General features: G+C 47.6%; 1 protein-coding gene and 1 long non-coding RNA gene across 5 annotated transcripts in view; one reads left to right on the forward strand and one right to left on the reverse strand.

Moving 5' to 3' along the window:
- Nucleotides 1–6931: 6931 nt before the first annotated feature.
- LOC119173288 (uncharacterized) lies at nt 6932–8403 on the reverse strand. Its single transcript, XR_005110022.2, has 3 exons — nt 8068–8403; nt 7728–7926; nt 6932–7070 (listed from the first exon to the last, which is right to left on the reverse strand). It is a non-coding gene; the product is annotated as an uncharacterized LOC119173288 (long non-coding RNA).
- Nucleotides 8404–11199: 2796 nt separating this feature from the next.
- Ack (activated Cdc42 kinase) overlaps nt 11200–20573 on the forward strand; it is a 302026-nt gene continuing 292652 nt past the window's right edge. Inside the window, exon 1 of one of the 4 annotated variants that reach the window (XM_075896334.1) lies at nt 11200–12517. In XM_075896334.1, coding sequence (XP_075752449.1) covers nt 11630–12517 — 888 coding nt within the window. In that variant the 5' untranslated portion in view covers nt 11200–11629. The remainder of the gene's footprint in view (nt 12518–20573) is intronic. The other 3 variants (XM_075896335.1, XM_075896336.1, XM_037424390.2) reach the window with 3 other exon arrangements.

Raw genomic sequence — 20573 nt, forward strand, 5'->3', positions numbered from 1 at the left:
TAACGAGCTGTCGAGGAGCGCCGTGATGCAATATGATGTCATGCAGTAGAAAGTCGGCGACATCGGTAGCGCAGCTGGTTAGAAGAGCGCGGGTGATCGCGTAACTTGTCGCGTAGTCGGTCGCTACGGCAACCCATTTGTTCCCGGATGCAGAAGTGGGAAATGGCCCGAAAAGGTCAAGCCCTACGAGGTAGAATGGTTCAGCAGGGATCTCAATAGGGTTAAGAAGGCCAGCTGGAAGCGATGTTGGTCGTTTTCGACGTTGACAAAGGTCGCAGCTGGCGACATATTTTTGCACAGAGCGATATAGGCGTGGCCACAAAAAACGGCGCCGGACGTGATCATAAGTGCGGGTGACTCCCAGGTGACCAGCGGCAGGTTCATTGTGAAGCTGTCGGAGAACATCTACACGCAAATGGGAGGGCACGACGAGAAGGCGGTCAGGACCATTAGGGCGCATGTTGTGGCGGTAGAGAACATTTTCATGAAGGGAATACAAGTTTAGAGAAGTGGGTGGAGTAGCGGAACTCAGGCTTTCTTTGATGGGAAGTAAATCCGGGTCATTGCGTTGCTCAGAAGCGATATCAAGAAAGTCTGATATTGATAAGACGCAAGCCTGAGTAGCTCTCTCTGTGGCGTCTGGTGGATCCACTGGATACCGTGACAGGTAGTCGGCGTCTTGATGGAGGTGACCAGATTTATACACGACCGAGAAAGTGTATTCTTGGAGGCGGAGAGACCAACGACCGAGACGTCCCGTGGGATCCTTGAGCGAGGAAAGCCAGCAGAGTGCGTGATGATCAGTTACAACAGTAAAACTGCGGCCGAACAGGTACGGGCTAAATTTAGCGACAGCCCAAAGAAGAGCAAGACACACTCTTTCGGTGATGGAACAGTTTCTCTCGGCAGGGGATAAAAGACGGCTGGCGTAGGCAATGACACAGTCACGTCCATGCTGACTATGAGCTAAAACAGCACCGATTCTGTGGCCACTCGCGTCCGTACGAGCTTGTGTCGGGGCAGTCTGATCGAAGTGGGCTAATGGAGTAGTCGTGAGGGCTGCAATGAGCGCCAAAAATGCAGCACTTTGAGGCGAATTTCAAGTAAATGGGACGTCTTTTTTCAAGAAGCTCAGTGAGAGGCCGCGCAATATCGGCGAAATTCCGGATGAAGCGGCGAAAATAGGAGCACAAACAAAGAAAGCTCCGGACATCCTTAGGAGAAGAGGGTACGGGAATTTGAGTCACTGCGCTGTTATGGGTCAGAAGGAGGAAGTTGCTGATGGTGGCATCTCACCGCTGCCACCAGTTGTGAAGGTCGAAAGGAGGATGTTTCGCTGATGATATCCCACCGCTGTTACCAGTTGTTGGGAATGGGGTGGACCCAGTCTCTTTTGGTAGCGTGGTGTAAACGGGTGGAGGAAATGAACGCTGACAAGAAGAGGATACAAAAACAAACAGGTTTATGGCATTATTTACACGTATTTACAGCAAAGAAGGGTTAGTGGTTTCACTAACCACGAGCGTGGTGGTTGAACCATTACATGGTTCAGAGCGACGCCCAGCACTCTGTGGCGTCGTTTTAAGCCCTGTCGGGCTCCTCCTCTACGAGTGGAACACCAATCACGCACACACAACAGGTGAGGGGGACGAGCATGCACGGCCCACGTGCACGCCCAATATTGAGTCGTGATCACTGCACTGCAAGGTGGCCCCAGCAGGGCTCTTCCTCGTCGTGTGTGTGCCGCTAGTCGAGAGGTCCCAAGATCCTGACAGCATACATCAAAGGGTACGCCAATCTGTTCGCTTAATTAGCGGTGTGATTTGCGGCGGCCGCCACGGTCTCTTCCAAGGCAGATGCTGTCTTTTTTGCCCTCTCTGGAACGGTTTGTTGTCCTCTCTGGACGGTCGTCTACTTGATTGAGGATTAAAAGGAGCGCCGCTCCCCTGTCAGCTCTGCGCCGGTCAGTCACAACAGCTTCCCCGTCGCCAGGTAAGTCGCCGAGGTCATCAGGCACCGCTGCTGTTCGAAGGGACGACGAAAAAGTCTGCATTTGAAAGTCAGGAACTCGCGTTTGCTTGCCGCATGGTCTGGGTAATGCCGAAATCTTCAACAGCGCCTGGCAGATTGGGCGCCGAAGGGGCTGAGAGCCTCCCCAGTAGATCGGCTTGTGCACAATGGCGTCTGCCCAGACGAATCGCCGGGCCAAACGTAACAGCGCGAATTTTGTCCGGATCATACTGTACCCCAGATGCGTTAACGAGGTGACCAAGTACAGTTATTTCGCGACGGCCGAAACGGCATTTGGAGGAGTTCAGCTGGAGACCAGCGTTGCGGAATACTTGGAGAATACTGGACTGTCGCTCAAAATGCCCTGCGAACGTCGGTGAAAAAAACAATTATATCATCTAAGTATCATAAGCAAGTGGACCATTTGAAGCCGCGCGGAAGGGAATCCATCATGTGCTCAAAGGCCGGCGCATTACAAAGTCCAAACGGCATTACTTTAAATTGGTATAACCCATCGGGGGTTACAAATGACGTTTTTTCTCGGTCTCGTGGGTCAACAGCGATCCGCCAATAACCAGATCGAAGGTCAATGGACGAAAAAAACTTTGTGCCATGAAGGCAGTCAAGGGCGTCATCTATTCTTGGTAAGGGGTAAACGTCCTTCTTAGTGACCTTGTTGAGATGTCTATAGTCGACGCAAAACCGTCATGTGTTGTCCTTCTTGACAAGCACGACTGGGGATGCCCACGGACTAGATGAGTGTTCGACAACGCCTTTGGCGAGAATTTTCTCGACCTCTTTCTGGATGACAGAGCGTTCTGCAGCGGATACACGGTAAGGGCGGTGATGAATTGGGTTGGCATCGCTGGTGTTGATGTGATGGGTCACAACTGATGTCTTGCCTAAAGGGCGGTTGTCAAGATCGAATATGTTCGCATAGGATGTCAACAGACGGTGGAGTTCTGGTGCTTCGGAGGGCGAAAGATCTGGAGCTATCATTTTGGCAATGTCAAAGCTTGACAGGTTGGGCGTAGTGAGCAAGTTGACGTGCGGAGTAGGTTGCTGAGCCGACAGTTCAGAAATATCACTCTCTTGCAACGACGACATGACGCCTAGTTCAATACCAGCAGGCAGCACGTGCGCGGAGACACCAAGGTTCAAAAGAGACAGATGGGTCTGGTTGTGGCGTACTCTTACCACGGTGTGCGGGACAACAATGGAATGCTTTAGCACAATGTCGGTAATAGGTGAAACGACATATTCACCTACGCGCACACGCGGATCACACACAAGCTGCACGTAAGTCGCGGCTTGCAGCGGAAGATGCAGGAACTCGGTGGCACAAAGGTGACTTTGAGCACCACGGGCAACAGTGGCGTCAAAAGGCAGTTCCACCTGAAGAAGACCCGTCGAGCAGTCAAGGGTGGAGTGCGCAGAGAAAAAGTCGAGACCAAGAATGACGTCATGTGGGCACTGCTCAAGCACGGTGAACAATACGACGGTCTGGCGTCAACTATTGTCAAACAACTCCCTTGCACTGATGTTTTGATTTCATCAATCCTCGTTTTAACGTGCTCGTTCATTTTGGAAGGCTGCTGAGACCTCATACGTGGTTGTATGCCTGTTTTCTTTTTTTCGAACTTGCGTTTGCTCGAAAAATAAATCCCAGAGTAGCGGCCGACGGAAAACACCCCTCACTTGCGAGCGCCCGCAGAAAAGCGCACCCGATGGATGGATGGATGAATATTGCTGTACCCTTTAGATTGGGCGCTGCACGGAGGAAGGAAAGGTCCTTTCTCCGTGGAGCGCTGGCTAGCGCTACCCGAATGGATGGATATGGCTGTACCCTTCAAATCGGGTGGTGGCTAGCACCACCAAGCCGTAATGCATAATGAAACGAAAACTAGATTTATTTTTTTTCTTTAAATAGTGACGTAGAGGATTCGTACTTTTCAGTGAAGTGTTTAATTTTCACTCGTGCTTTGACTTTAGCCACCAATAAGATAACCTCCCTCTGGTTAATTCTACCCGCTTAAAGTCTATTTTGCCCTCCCTGTCCCTAAACCCAAGTGCTTTGAAAAACTCTGCGCCATCATCCTGAACTATAGGTAGATGTCCTTTACAGAACATTATCAAGTGTTCGGCAGTTTATTTTTTCTCTCCACACGCACTGCATACCATGTCCGCCCCTTCGTATATGGCCCGATATGTCTAGGTTTGCAATGCTCCCTTCCTGGCCTCAAACAGTAGAGAACTACCCCGAGTATTATCATACATCCTTTCCTTGGTAATTTCCTGCTTAAAAGTTCGATAGATTTCTAGTGCGGACTTCTTAATCATGCCAATTCCCCACTTATCGGTCTCAGCTTCCTTCACCTTCTTCTTAACCGATAATTCTTTTTGGTTTGCCCCCTTGCTGTTTTCTAAGTACTCACCAGTCAAATTTCTGGTTCGCTTCCTCCATTTTGTATCGACATTCTTCATGTACAAGTAGCTGAATACCTTCCTAGCCAAACGCTCCTCCACCATTTCTCTCAATCGCTTCTCAAATTTTATCTTGCTGATAGTTTCCGTGCCCTTCAATGATGTCCATCCCATATCACCTTGTACTCCCTGATTTGGTGTATTCGCGTGAGCTCCTAAGGCAAGCCTACCTATTCCACGTTGCATAATTTCTAAACTTTCTTGAACTTCTGATCTCATGCACAAGACCACATCGCCGAACGTCAGACCAGGAAACATGACTCCTTTCCATATTCATCTCACAACACCATACCAATTGTAATTCCACAGTGCCCTGTTTTTCATTACCGCTGCATTCCTGTTACCTTTAGTCGTCACGTATATTTCGCGTTCCCTTAGGTACCCGGCCCTATTGCTTATCCATACACCCAGATATTTGTATCTATCTCTAGCGTGACCTCCTGTATTCTAATCTCACTACCTTCATTGTCATTAAAAATCATGACTGCTGATTTTTCCTTACTGAATCAGAAATCTTACCTATCTCCCTCATTTCCGCAGATGTCCGCCAATCTCTGCAAATATTCCTTGTTGTCGGTCATTAGCACTCTGCGTACATCAATGCGTACATCATCACGTACAATCATCTGCGTACATCAATGCTGGTAGTGCCTGTTCAATGAGTTTTCTTTGTTTGACGAAAGAGAGGTTGAAACGTAGTCCACTTCCCTCTAATTTGGCCTCTAATCCTTGTAGGTAAATCATGAATAATAAGGGTGACATAGGGCACCCCTGCCTAAGCCCCCGTTTTACCTCTGCAGGCTTGGATACCTGTTTTTCCCACTTTATAATTACCTTGTTACTGTTATAGATTTCCTTTAAAAGATTAGTGACTCTATCGTTCACACCTAGTGTGTCCAGTATTCCCCACAAGTCCTTTTGAACAACGCTATCGTACGCTCCCTTGATATCCAAAAATGCTAGCCACAGGGCTTGTGTTCCTTTTCTGCTATTTCGATGCATTGCGTCAGTGAAAACAGATTGTCTTCCAACCTCCTGTGTTTCCTAAACCCATTCTACAGTTTCACAGCACTCCCTTATCCTCTATTCATGCCTGCAGTTTTTCCTTTATAATCTGCATCGCCAGCCTGTAGACCACTGATGTCACTGTTATAGGACGGTAGTTGTTTATGTCTGCTTTGTCCACCTTTCCTTTATAGATCATGCTCATGCTGCTAAGTTTCCATCCATCGGGAACAGCTCCATCGATTATTATTTTGCTCCCTGCCTCTCTCAAAGCCTGCTTAGACTTCGGATCTAATGTATTTATGAGCATTATTGGAATGCCATCTGGGCCTGTTGATGTACTACTGGGAACCCTTTTCTCAGCTTTTTCCCACGGTCGGTTGTGAAAATGGAGCAATTACGCCACTTGATTCATCCTTGTCTATTGTGGTGCATAAAGCACTTCTTTGTTGAAATTTTTCTGTCACCCTTGTTCAATAGCTTCGTCCCCTTCTAGCCTTGCACCTTGAGCTGTAGTTATAAACCTCTGCTCTAGGCTCGTCTCATTTCTTAGGGAGTTTAGATGGTTCCAAAATTTCACAGCTGCCTTTCTATATTTCTTATGTACTTCTGCCAACCACTGAGCTCCCTTTCTTCTAATCTTTTCATTGATCAGAAGGGATACATCCCTTCTACAGCTTAGAAAGATTTCCCATTTTCTTTCAACATCATCTGTCGGTTCACCCCGCTGCTTAGCATGTCTGTGTTCCCCAAGGAGGATATAAAAACCTGCTGGAGTGGAAGCCGCCTATGCTTACCCATGGGAGCGGGTGAAGCCGCGCCGAGCCGCCGGCGGCCATCTTGGCAGAGGCAAGAAACAGCCGAGTACAGCTGCGCTCGCGCTTATCTAAGCAGCAGGTGCAGTTTCTCGCGTCTTCAAAGCAATAAAAACAGTTGTGTCAGGTTGTAAGCATTTATTCTTTGCTTTTTGGTGGCGAAATGGCCTACGGAAACGCTTTGAGAAACTCGAAAATGGAAGAACACAATCACACAAACATTAAAAATATATGCGAACAGTATAGCCGAAACGAGCAGTGCGGGGAGACTTGTACCAGCCACTTAGTGTTCGCTGGAATGGGAGGGCTTCGTTGAACTTGGATCGTACATACTCATACGCGGCTGGACTAAAAATGCAAAGTCAGTGCAAATGCTCGCAGCTCAGGTGGGTACTTGCCCTTCTGCTCATTGCCCACCCTGCACAGTAGTTGCTGAATGTCATCCGAGAAAACAGATGAAAACACATGCGAGCCTTCTTCTGACAAGAGTTTTCGCTCTCTGATTTCTTTGATGATTTCTTGGGCGGTTTCATTTCTCTTGACCAGCCTTCGTTTAGTTTGCTGCAGTCTTTTGACCTTCTTCTTCAACTGGGTTATCTCTTCTTGTGAGGAAAGGACCTTGTCTTTGTAGAACTGTTTGGTTGGCGAGTCTTCAGGAAAATATTCAGCTCCAGGCAGGTCGCACAACCCAGAACACTCAGGACCAAGCGGGGCCGGGAAATCTCGAGACTTGGGGTCGGGACGCTTCTGTTTGACCTGGGTTTGAAAGCATACGTTTTCTCAGACGAGCTAAAAAGGCAGCAAGCGCAAAAACTAAATGAAACCTCACACGTATAATGTGGGTACGATTAAGCTACACATTTTCTTTGAAGAAATAATAAATGTATTAAGTAACAAGCTTTTTCATAGTCGTGCACGAGACATTGTATGCCAGCAAAAAGGACATGCACCCGCTCTGGTATAACTTTCCATTCGCCGGATGTGCCTTTAAGTATTGAATTGTAACCACTGTCAGTATGCTGTAGATGTCAATAATGTTTCTGTAGTAAACATTTCTGTATGCCAATTCCTGCTTAAGACCTGGTAAACAGGTCAGTAGTAATAAACAAATAAATAAATAAATAAGTATCTTGATCACCAGTTAAGCCGAAGGTGAAGCAGTTACCATTACCGGTAACTTCACCTTCGCCGGTGGTGTCCGGTAACGCGGTAAACGGTAACGCAAACACGGTAACGATATGCTAAATCGACAGCTACTCCTCCACAGTACCGCCAATTCTCGGCACGCAAAAAATGCCACGTATACCCGCAACAACATTTCGTGGAACAAGTATTATGTAGCGGCCGTAACGCCACAAGCGTTATGCACGCTAAACATTACGCTTCTCGTCCAACGATGTCAGTAATACTCACAGGTTTCTGCAGATGAGGCGGAAAAGCTGGAAACGACGTGGGCACACTTCCCACCCGCAGTCGCGTCGTTTGCCCAGTGTGGTCAAAGCACTCAGGAGTGAAATGTACAGAGCACAGGCGGTCTCCATCCTTAGCGCGCTACCCTTCACGGCGAACTGCCCGCTCCCAAAGACTCCGAACTTCTGCATTCTTTGGAAACCTGTCAAGAAATATACGACAATCAACTGCGGCACACGTACACACAATGCCATTTTGCTGCTCTTTCATGCACGGGCCTGCAAGCAACTACAATGCGGCTGAAATGACCGCGAGTAGAACACGCTGAATTTCATGTACTTACAGGTGAAATGTGAGGCCACAACCTTTCTTCAGCCTGTTTGTGCATCCGTAGGCAACGCAAGAGGTAACCATTATCCAAGAGCAAGACTTGCACTCATTGAAAACTTTGAAGAGAACAGCGTGCACCAGCAACGAAGCGTGGAGGCGACACACCGGCAGCGCGCTTTCTGCCTCCGGCAAGATGGCTGCCGCTGGCGTCACCTGACGGGCGTCGCTTCCACTCCAGCAAGTTTTTATATCCTCCTTGGTGTTCCCTAAAGGCTTCCTGACGTTTTGCTATGTCTCTCTTAACTTCCTCATCCCACCAACTTTTGGGTTTGTGTCTTTTTATCCGGGATGACTTGTCACGTGCCTTAACAAGCTCTAGCTCAAACATTCTTATTAGATTCGTGTATGTCCACACTGTTTTATTATCCTCAGTGATTACTTCCTCAATTTGTTTAGTGGCTATTTCAATATGCCTTTGAGAATAAAATTTTTCCTGTAGTTGCTCATCTTGTCTCTTTCCCACTTTCACTGCTCTTTCAAAACTTAGCTTGATACGTTTGTGATCACTACCCAGATTTATGGAACCACCTTCAAATACGCGCTTTGCCATGAGCTAATCATACATTTTATGTGACATCAGTGCGTAATCTATCGTCGACTGCAGCCTTCCTACCTCCCATGTTATTTGCCCTTCACATTTCTCGGTACTGTTGCAAATGATCAAATCAAGCCTTTCACACGTCGCGCGCCTCAAGCCGTTTCATGCGCGTTAACAAACTGAAACAGTGTTTTTTGTATGATAATTGCATTGTAATTTATTCATTGTACTTTCTTGCATTATTATTGTACCTTCATCTTTAGTTAAAGCATCGGGACGATGCCTTTTTCAGAGGGGGGCAATGCCACGTTCCATTTACCAAGCTTTGTTATCGTCCCAAAACACTACACAATTCTCAGCGCAAACCGCGCCTGCAGTTTTCGAGAAGCCTCCGGACTGTAGTAGACCATTTCGATAAGATCACGCCTGCTCTGCGAACAGTACAGATTATTCTAAAACCTACGCCACCGCCAGCGATAACGCTAGACCATTCGACGGCAAGAGTATAAATGCCGACGCGCTTCGCCGCTGGTGAGTAGTTGATCAACGGCCGACGCTCCGTTCGCCGCTATCAGTCCAAGACTGCTACTGTAATCGGACTTTCCATTTACCGGGAACAGGTTCGCCCAAATAAACAGTTAAATTCCAACGCAAAGTCTCCTGTCTTCGGCCACGTCACGACCCCGTGACAATATCCATGATCATTTTGGCTCTCGGGTCGGTATACCCATCTATATCTTCTATGTGCGCATTCATATCTCCTAGTATAATTATCTCGTACTCTCCTCCTAACTCCTCAATGTCCTTTGTTATACACTCTACCACTGCCTGGTTTTCCTCTCTGGCCTTTGCTCTCGTCCACAAGTACACGAAACCAAGGAGTGTCATTTGACCTGCCACTTTCCCTTTTAGCCATAAATGTTCCTTGCACTCCTGCTTGACCCTTTGCCAGTCTGTACTTTTATGAATGAATGCCCCACTAACACCCCCCTTTCTGCTGCCTTCTGTTCTATTACAATATTCCCACGCGTAGTCCGCATTGTTAGGAGGTTGTTCTATGTCTCTGAGCATAGCCTCCTGTATAACTTTGTGCCCGAGCGGTCGGTCCCTCAGCGCCGTCCCCCGAGCTATTATGGGATGCGAGCGCTCCTGGCGGAGCGCCGAGGCGCAAAACGAGAGAATGGATGGCAGCTATGGAGAAAAAACCGGCTTTGAGTAACTACCGAAAGGGCAAAAATGAAATAAGGAGGGAGGCATTTTACGATAATTCAAGGGGAAGCGCTTTACTGTTTGAAGCGAGATCGGGTTGCCTTAGAACGCGTAGTTATAAAGCAAGATTCAGTAAAGAAGAAGAACAATGCACATGCTGCGGGAAAGATAAGGAAACGGCGGAGCATGTTCTGATTGAATGTGGAGATATCCACCCAGGTGTACTCCTGTATCCGTCAACTGAGCTCGTAATGGTTCTAAATTCTCTAAAGAATTACGCGGAAGTTTTCCTCGCAAGAGCGAGAAAGATGAATCAGCCACTGAAGGCTGCCGTTGACAACGCCGCGCAAATACTACAGAAACGTGACAAACTCAAGTGCTCGACCCCGGGACATCATAAAAAACTTTTGGAGGTTGTGCTCGTGAAGTTTCTCCGCCCACTTTTTCTGAACTTCGCGACGAGTGTGACTGACAAACACGACTTGGCAAAAGATTTTCATGTCAAACCATTGTCTCGAAAAGTGCTCAAGCTTTGAGCGCGAAATCAAATAACAAAGCTCACATTGCATTCTGCATACAGTGCTTGTGTTAAAAATTTGGTGTGTGCGCACTTCTTAACGTATACGCATAATCCAATGCAATGTAGACGGTTTCTAGACCGTCATAAACGCAAGCGTGCATAGGCCGCGTCGTCTGCTGTTATTATGGGATCGGTGCGGCATCTGGCGGCGAGCGCCAAAACTATAAGGGACGGATGGCGCGTATGTATTTAGCGCTAATGCGCGGGCACAAAAAAATATAGGAGGCTATGCTCTGAGATGCGTTTCTACAAAACCGTATACCATCGGCCTCTCCTCCCTTAGCTGTTCTTCTAGGTCTTCCCACTTGAGCCTGCTTCTACCACCCTGCATGTTAATATACCCTATGTCTGAACTGGCTCGGCGATCGTGGCTTTTATTTCTGCCCCGGACTCTACCTGTCTTAGATACTGGTGCCACTTTGGAATCGTATGTGTCCATACCACCTGTCAAATAGTCTTCCTGGTTAACCGTTTTGCTCGTTACTAGCTATCCTGCACCCCGAAGGGCCCGCTTGCTCCGAAAACGCGCTTACCCCTCAAAAACCCGCTTGCGAGCACTGATGACATCTACCGGAGCATAGCAAAGTATTTCACAAGGCTCGCGCCTTTCACGACACTAGAAAAACCTTCAAACCTTCTAGCCTCTATAGCGGCACGGAGGCGAGCAGTCTCACGCTTCGGCCGGTTGCGACACAAGGCAGGAGGCATGGCCTCCGAGATTGCTTGCTGGCTGGAGGCTCCCAATTGAAAAGAGAGCGACGTTCCAGGCAAAGAGTTTCCCAATATTGAGAAACTCTATGGTTCCTGGCATAGTTTTTAGGAGGCGTTGTCCGTACTCTAATCGTGTTGCAGTTTTTTTTTAAAGAACGAATATAGCGTCACTCAGGCATCAGTATCCTGTGACGTACGTATTTGTTTTGATAAGAGTGACAAGTGAGAGGACGTTCGCGGATACTTGGACAGAGAGGTAAATAGGAGAAAGAGAAGGGGTCACAGTCGCCGTAGGGTCGACAACGAGGCACGGTGTATGCCACAGATGACGACAGCCGCCTATTCGAGGCTTATGGCGAGCTGACGCCTTGTCTTGGTCGTGTTCGTACGCCGCCGAGGCATGTCAAATGACCGAGCGTACTGCGCTTCGCAAAGCACGCACTCGGTCAGGTACTACCACCTCGGCCAGATAGCAGCATGAGTGGCGGTAACACGCTTCGGCGGTCGGCAGGCTCGTCGGACGTCGGCGAGGACGCGGGCGTCGAGTGGCTCTATGAGGTGCTTCGCGTGGTGCAATTGGAACAGTTCTTCATGAAGATTCGGGACGAGCTGCAGGTGACGCGTCCGCGTCACTTCGACTTCGTCCAGACCGAGGACCTCGAGAAGATCGGTATGGGGAAGCCCGCGGCGCGTCGTCTGCTCGATACGGTCAAGAAACACCGCGCCTCCCAGTGGAAGCGAAACCTGCTCAGCCGCCTGCTGCCTATCAAGGCGGGCCCCCGCGTCGTGCAGCAGCCGTCAGTGGTGATCGGCGCGTCTGCGACAAGTGACCTTAGCACGCTGACGTGCCTGATCCACGAGAAAGACGTGACGCTGGCGAGCAAGCTGGGTGACGGCTCGTTCGGCGTCGTGGTTCGGGGCGAGTGGGACGCCCCGGACGGTCGCACCATGCCGGTAGCCGTGAAGATCCTCAAGGAGGATGCCCTGTCGCAGCCGGGCGCCTTCGAGGACTTCATGAAGGAGGTGAACGCCATGCAGCAGCTGCGCCACCCCAACCTCGTCCAGCTGTTCGGCGTGGTGCTGAGCGCGCCGCTCATGATGGTCACCGAGCTGGCGCCGCTCGGCTCCCTGCGCGACTACCTGCGCAAACAGTGCCGCCGTCTGCCGGTCTCCTGCCTGGTAGAGTACGCGCTGCAGGTGGCCAATGGCATGGCCTACCTCGAGTCGCGACATTTCATCCACCGGGACCTGGCGGCGCGGAACGTGCTGCTGGCGGCCGCCAACGCGGTCAAGATCGGCGACTTCGGCCTCATGCGGGCCCTGCCCACGCACGAGGACTGCTACGTCATGGCCGAGCAGAAAAAGGTTCTTTCGCACTTGTATAATGGTGTGCTCAAGTGTGGCTAGGCCAGTAAACCACTCCCTGTAACTCAAAAGAGACCATGGCCGCACTCCTCTATCTGCGAGGCTGGTCAGAATTGGTCCTCTCGATTTACCGGCACTGCCTGAACAGGCTCACTTGTTGTCGGACTCGACCGTTGGTTTGGTAGTGCAAGGCGACGCCCTCTGAACTGAGCCATTCGTTTACAACAAGTACAGGCATTGTGCACGGCCAGTTCAGACAAATCCCTGCTCTAAGTTTGAAGGTATTGCAGCTACAGTACAACCAGTGGCGCTGTTGCAGCCATGGTAGCAAAATAACTATGTGTATCCGTATGGAGCGGCCTCGCAAGGTTGGCACAGATGTTGAATGAAGACGAGAATTGCGTTGCTGTAGGAGTTTTGTGACTCCATTGGCATTTTGATATCCATATGTCGGCCGCCTATACATCATACGGTGTTTTTAGGCTTCATGTTGTGGCTTGTTGCTAGGAAACTGGCTTTGCTGTATTCTTGCTCCTGTCTGTCTGCAGGCAATCACTTCTGCACTTGCGCTGTTGAGAAAATCCAAGGTTCGCTCAGTGAAACTATGTACAGTTGACAAGGGTTACATACAGCAATGTCCACCCTAGTAGCACAAAACCACTAAGCGGGTCTTTTCAGCACTGACTATTGATCGCCCTGTTGTCGGGTTAGGAAAAAATAAGGTGCTGGCTCATGACTTCCCTGCAGTACCTTGGGATTCTGTTGCGTTGCAACCTTATCAATGTCGTCGCGTAATAACTGCGACGACATTGTCGAACTCTTATGAGTTCTGTAAAACTTTGCATGATGGCTGCATATGTTGCGATAGAATTCATAGCTCTTTTGAGACAAAATCGGCCAGCTTGCACACCAGCGCTTTCAAGAAAACACACGCAAGCACACAACGCACAGCTGAGAAACACAGTGCTGCCAGTACACTATCGGTGGTACACTGGCTGCACTGCCTGCACTTCGGCGTTCTTTTCATTGTGGAACTAGTCACGTGTGTATTCGCTGAACGGGTGCTGGGCGAGTTCAGCTCTGGCTGCACTTTCTTATGTACTGCCTGGACCTAGTTCACGCAGCGCAAAGCAAATCGAAAGGACCAAACGTCTTGTCACCTGTCTCTAAAACTGGGAGTGACTGGTGCAAATTTAAAATCATGTTTGGGTAAACAAAAATGTTTCGTACATCACTAATATGCTGCGATGCATGCAAAACAGAGTTATTAATAGCATGAAAACTCGGAGAGTACTTACTCACAAACCAATCGTTGCTTGCTTAGTTCCCACACCAAGTGAATCAGTTGGTGCGAGAAGCCTTCATTGCCACCGTGAGCTGTGCATAGTTTTCACTGGGACGTCAAACAGGTTCTCTGTGCTGGGGGTCCTAAGATGGGGGCAACCTTGACAGTTTATCTCACTAGAGAGTGGTGGTGCAAAGAAGCACAAATAGTCGATCAGTCCCTGCATTCTCTTGTGCTCTCCCTACTTTCTTCTGTTCGTGAGCCGAGGGTGAACACAAAAGAATGCATGGGGCACCGGCACTAATCTAATGACACCATTTCTTCAAGTAAGAGCTCAAGCAGCATCTCAACTACCTGAGATGGCGGCATCCATGCAAACTATGCATACTTGGCGGCAACTTTTCTTGACAGCACTGTGGAAGCAATAGAACCAAAGTGCATGCCTGCTCCCGTGCCAAAAAATAATACTTAAGATGGCCGATAACTTTCTCATTCGCATTGCTGAAATAAATGCTACTTTATTTATTATGAGACTTGGATAGGTGCAGTTTGTCATGAGTAAAATACAGTTACTATTCACAAGAATCTCTTCCTTTTCTTTTTATCACCGCTGTTTCAGCATACCCATTCTCCAAAGTAAAATGGACAGTTTGCAATAATCTGCAAGGTGGCTTTCTTGTAAGGTTTGTTTTCCAACCTAAAACTCTCGTTCACAGACTACTTTTCTCGCTCAATGTGCTTTTACCTCTCCGAATTCCAGCAAGGCATGTGAGCACGCAGGTAGAGCACAGTGTCACCTCTTGGAATACCAGCGAGGGCAGGCGAGCACGCGAGCGCAACACAATAAGGGACAAAATCAGTCTGAAAACGAGAGTTTTTGTTGGAAAACAAACCTTAGCCGCCTTGCAGATTATTGCAAACTGTCCATTGGCCTACACGATGTAAGAGGTCAGTGTGTAGTCACAAGGACTGTTTAGTTCTCTAAGAAAAACTAAATTCAACAGATCACACGTACCTTGGGAATCAATGTTATGCAAAGCTTCCAGAAGAAAGGTGACTGTGTTGTAACTTTTTTTATTGAGCGAAATGTTACGAAATTATGCTGAAGATACGTACAAATGTTGTATACACAGACATGTTAAACAGCCGCATGTTTGCTGTTGCGTAATGAAGCCAACAGCAGAATGGGTATTGGCGATGCCAAAAGCGGTAAGCTGATATGTAGTGCTTGTGCCAGTGAGGTTGGCAGTCCTGGACACAACTGAAATATGTCAAATGAAGTAAATGGAGGCTTCACTACAATTGTTGTTAACATGACGTGATAGCTGTATGACAGGAGTATACATGTACCGTTTAGAAGATTGAATAGCCAGCGTTGCAACCACAATTGATGTTTCATGAACATTACAGTCCACTTGAAAAGCAGTTTCGAAACCTGGCGTGGTTCAGGGGTAGAGTACTTGATTGCTACGCAGAATGCTGGGGCTCAATTCCTGCTAGGACCATAATATGTATTGGATGCGTTCGTTGGGTTAACGCTACCAATGCTGGCTTTTAGGGGAAAAGCTTCTTAGGGTCGACCTAGTTGGTGTCTATCATACTCCAGAGAACCCGAACTGAAACTGAACACCTGCACAACAAAAAATGAAAACATGTGTAAACAACTGACTTTACGTGTAGTCAATTATATGACAGCACAATACGTGATCACCCACGCGGTCCATCTGTTCATTCGTCCATGCATTGGTCTGTTTGTACATCTGTTTGCGCATCCTACTGTTCATCAGTCTGTCCATTCGCCCATCTGTCTTTCCGTCCAACCACCTGTGCGTATGCCCACCTGTTCGTTCGTCTGTCGGTCCATTCGTTTGTCCTTTATTCTAGATGACGACTTCAGTGTATGCATTATGGACCCTAAGGCCTATAGATTCGCTCAGTCATCGTCATTCACTTCATGGAGATGCACTGATTTTTTTTAAAAAGGCCCTCAAACACTTATTTAAGAAACCATGGAATGAATTCACTGGAAGAGCGTATATCCTCTTGAATTCAAGGCCGCAAAAGTTTTAAGAATCCGTCCAGTCTGAGCGGATATACGAAGATTTGTCGCATGTTGCAATCGCAATCTCTCTTCTCTCGTCCTTAAGAAAGCGCTGGAAGCAAAGTAGGGAGGGATGGCAGGCGCAAAGAAAATATGTCATGTGCGCCTCGTGACCTTGAGCACTTTTTTTTTCCCTCGAATACGCGGCTTTTTCATTGTGATCACGGGCGCACGCATGGACAAGTCACGGCCTCCCGCGGCGATCTCTGTAACGACCGAGTGCGCCATGTTCTAATCAGCTGATGGCTGATTGATGGCCTTCTACAAGTGATTTTTGAGTGTCTTCCGTCATTTGTCGAGGGAAGAGAAAGCAATTTTTAGCTGACTTTGATACTATATTGGGAATTGTAGGACATGTGGTGCACTATGAAATTTGGCTCGTGTGTTCTCGAGAGCCTCTACTACCAATTGTCGGCGTTTTCTGATCATGCTGAAAAGGTGTTGCAGAGACCCTTCAGTGCTCTCGAATTGAAATTATCATGTCAAGTACAAACTGTCAATCACATTCAGTGCTTTGCGCTTAACCTCAGTTCATTTTAGCCCGACGTGATGGCTGTATTGTAGGAATACATATGTTATGTTTATAAAGTTGGATAGCCATCACTGCATCCCCTATTGACTCTTCACGAACATTGCGATCTATTTGAAAAGCAGTTGCGTGACAACCTGGCCTGGCTCTGTGGTAGAATACTTGGTTGCCACGCAGAATACCGGGGTTTGATTTCTGCTGGAACCCTGACATCTTTTTTTTTTTCTTTTTTGCGTTCATCGGGCAAATGCAGCTGATGTCAGCTTTTTCTGAACGCTCAAGCGTTAGAATTACCCATGCATGTTCTCGCCGTTCCTGGGTAGATATGAAGTGTCAATCACCTGTGGCACATATCTGCAGGCAGGTACGTGCTGCTGTAAGGGGGTGAGGTGGTCTAAATTTCCGGAGCCCTCCACTACGGCGTCTCTCGTAATCATATAGTGGTTTTGGGACGTTAAACCCCACATATCAATCAACGTGCCACTGTCTTGCGGAAAGTGTTCGATGACGTACGCGATGGGATTGTGACATTATTCATGGGATCACCAGCGAGTTGTATTCTTCAAACCATCTTACTCTTCCATACTAGTTTTGGTTTATGCAAAGGTATGGGGGTGATCACGAGAGCACCCAGATGTAGGTGGCTCAATAGACATATAGACAGATACGTAGACACACGCCAAAAGTGTTTACTGCATGCAAACAAATGATTTGCATTTAATATACTGTTAATGTGATGCTAAGCTGTACACTGAACCTTCAAAATGTTTCTCCGATTCACATTTTAATGTATATGTAAGCACATTAACGATGCAAGCGAGTAAAACTGAAGTCAGCCACAAGCTTCTGTACTACTTGCAGAGTAACATGAATGTATGGAATCCCCACCTTTCTAGCACTCACTCGAACGTCTAGATAAGTTGTCGCCTAGAATAGCTGATTTCGCGCAAGATTGGAATGCTTTCAGCTGGCGCATCGTCAGACAGGGTGGCTCAAGGTGCCTAACAGTAGTAATTGTATGCGAAATGCAGGGGATTTTTCAAGCCAACAATGTGCTATGGCTGGTTACCTTACGTGCACCTACCTTTTCTATGTTCTCTACTACTTCACGCATAACGTTCTCTTCATTGTTGAGTACTATCTTAATGTTTGACAGCTCAGTTGCACAGCGGCATTTCTTAGAATGCAAAGACCGTTTAGGGAAGCCGTTTGATCATTGGAACACTTACCTCCTGAAAAGGCAATTTCATTCACTACTTCCTCATGGTACACACCCATCCTCCTTCTACAGGGCAAGGACAAACAAACAAACCACTGTTCTACTCAAGCTGTCCTCTATTTGACGGAGGTTTTTGGGGGCAGTGTGCAGACATGATCAGCCTGCTGGATGAACCAGGGCATGTAGCCCAAGCTGGACGGTAACAGAGCCACGCATGTAATGTTTAGCCAGCACTGTTTATAAGGTAAACACTGTCTATAAGTGGTTCTTTGTTTTAAGTCTCCTATTTTGTACTGCAGTAATCAATTCAAAGTGAACCAAGACTAAATAGCCCCACTTTCCATTTCTAACTAGTGCTGGTTTATTTATGTAAAAAAACATTGTTATACATTGTGATACATTGTTATTAGTGCTTCGTCCTATGCTGGAATTATTCTCAGCCGTCAGTCTACGTTATCCACAAATAATGAAAAAAAAAATGTGTCCAAAAAAAGCATTGGAGAACCCTTTGTGGAATCTCGCAACAAGGCATGCTCTCGAAACAAACTGACACAATTGACACTGTCAAACCCAAACCAAACACTTACATTTATCGAACTTCTTCTTGCATTTACGATATCATCAGTTGAATCAAATGAATCATTAGTGATTAACACGCTAAACACATTCTTATACAATACACTGATACACTCAATCAAACATCAACAAACCCAAGGTGTCGAAGGTGGTGTCGCCATTGCTCGACTCGCCACAAGGGGCCCACTGGAAGCGGCCCGCGGCACTGTCCCGACGAACCCCGCCGTGGAAGACAATCGTTCACAGCAGCCGCCACACGCCAAAGGGAACCACTTATATCTCATGTGCCACCAGCGAGTCTCACTGCCAAGCGTCACGGCTGACGCTACCACGTAAACCTCGCGAGCAGAATGACACCTGTGGCTCGATAGTTGTCAACTCTAAATGCGGCTTATCTGCGAAACACGTGTACTCCACGAGGCACAAATGGCTTTACAAAGGGTGATGCACCCCTACATCCCCCCAACCTTAATTCAAACCATATCCAAAAAAAGTAAAAAAATAACAGCTATACAAGCTCTAGGGAAGAAGAGAACACATGTCCCTAAAGAATATCTGTGCACCACGACACTGCCGCTTGTCGACACCACTGCACTGTCTGGCTCGGCGACTTCAGTACTGGTCCCGCAGTGGCAACGTGGCCATCGGCACGAGAAAGTGTCACTCGCGCTGTCACGTCTTCTGGTTAGGACCAGCACTCGCGAGTGTGCTGGACTGCTGGCAGTTGGGCAAGTCACTGGCATGTCCCCTCGCCCGATGTCGCGACTGCATTCCTGGCAAGCGGCACAGATGATGTGTACAATACGGCCAGCCGCGGGTTACATTGCTGCGTACACTCAAAACGCTCATCAAGGCAATGCAGGTGGGCAAAGAAAAAGGAGCTTTGGTTCCTTGCCCACGTGGTACGATGGTCATTACTGCTAGCAAATACATCGGCGGTGACCGAGACGCTCAGCTCAAATAAAATAAAGGTCTGAACTCGTGAATCGCAAGATAAAAATAAGTGAGAGAAGCAGAGCGTAATGCCTCAATGCCACGATGTACCTAGTTGGGCCACGTGCGACAGGCGGCTGCGTAAAACTTTAGGCTTAACGAGTCGTTTGACAACAATCGGCATTCACACAACTCGGGCACAGAAGAGGCAACCGCAAGGAGACATCATTCCTGTAAGGTGGCCCTACTTGCTCGCGGCACACAACAGCTTACCGAGCTATTGGCGCGCATCGTTCCTGATGGTGTCACGATTCCCTGGCATTGAGCGACGAGACAAAACAGCTCTGAACATAGATGAGCCCTTTCATCAAGGCTGGTAGCTTTTCTGACGACTTGTGCATACTGTTGTTGTTCAGCTTTCGCAGGAGTTTTTGCAACTATGCTTAACCAGGTTTATTCTGAGTGTTACGACTATTTTTGAAAATAACAAGCTGTTACAATCAGACGATGTGGCTTCATGCAGCTTCTCTGTATTTCTAACACGTTGCGTGCGCCTGCGCCTAAAGTTAATGCGCCTGTGACGTGAATGGCTTGTCCCGTCATCATTACTCTGTCAACACACGAGCCAAGTTAATTGACCAAAAACAACACTGCACGTCATTTCTGAGACAAAGTTTAGGTAAAAAGACAAGTCACTCCAAGATCTTAGCAACCTGGAAACTGCATGCACGGTGTGAGTAGCACGTAGAAAAGTTTCTCAAAAGGCGCTGACGATCATAGGATCATTACATCATTCAAAGACAGCACGACTTAGTTACACACTACTAACTCAGGCCTATAAGTACATTTTTATGGAGTAATATCTTTTACTATAAAAAAGCAAACAATATTGCAATACTAACAGGGATTTTGTTGACCACATTCACTTGTTTACAGTCACATGACAAGGCACCTCAGATAATCAAAGTTTCTACCACCAGGTAGCACCACAGGCTTCTATACAGATTTTCAATGTAGAAATAAGAATTACAACTCCAGTTTTCACGAAAAACAAAGGGTTGATTTGAGTCGCTATGGAGGATAATCTTTCTAGCTGTGCGGTCATCTCCCCTGCTGCGTGAGAACTGGTTGATGTTCTGATTTTGGTGATGGTTGTCCGATCAGGTCGATCACCACATGCTCAAGGGGTATGTGTAATGAGGGCATATTGCTTAATGATACCAAGTTTATCTTTTGCACCAAGTTTATCTTTTGGTATTGTTTGTTGGTACAGACCGCAGGATTTGACGAAGCGTTTCACGTCAAAATCCAGGTGTGGCCAATAAAAGTTTTCAAAGACGCAATGTGTTGTTCGGCGTATGCCGTGATATCCGGCCTTAAGATCTTCATGTGCAGATTCTTGGACAGATTTTC

Source organism: Rhipicephalus microplus, chromosome 5 (genome assembly GCF_043290135.1).
Source record: "Rhipicephalus microplus isolate Deutch F79 chromosome 5, USDA_Rmic, whole genome shotgun sequence".
Taxonomy (NCBI): domain Eukaryota; kingdom Metazoa; phylum Arthropoda; class Arachnida; order Ixodida; family Ixodidae; genus Rhipicephalus; species Rhipicephalus microplus.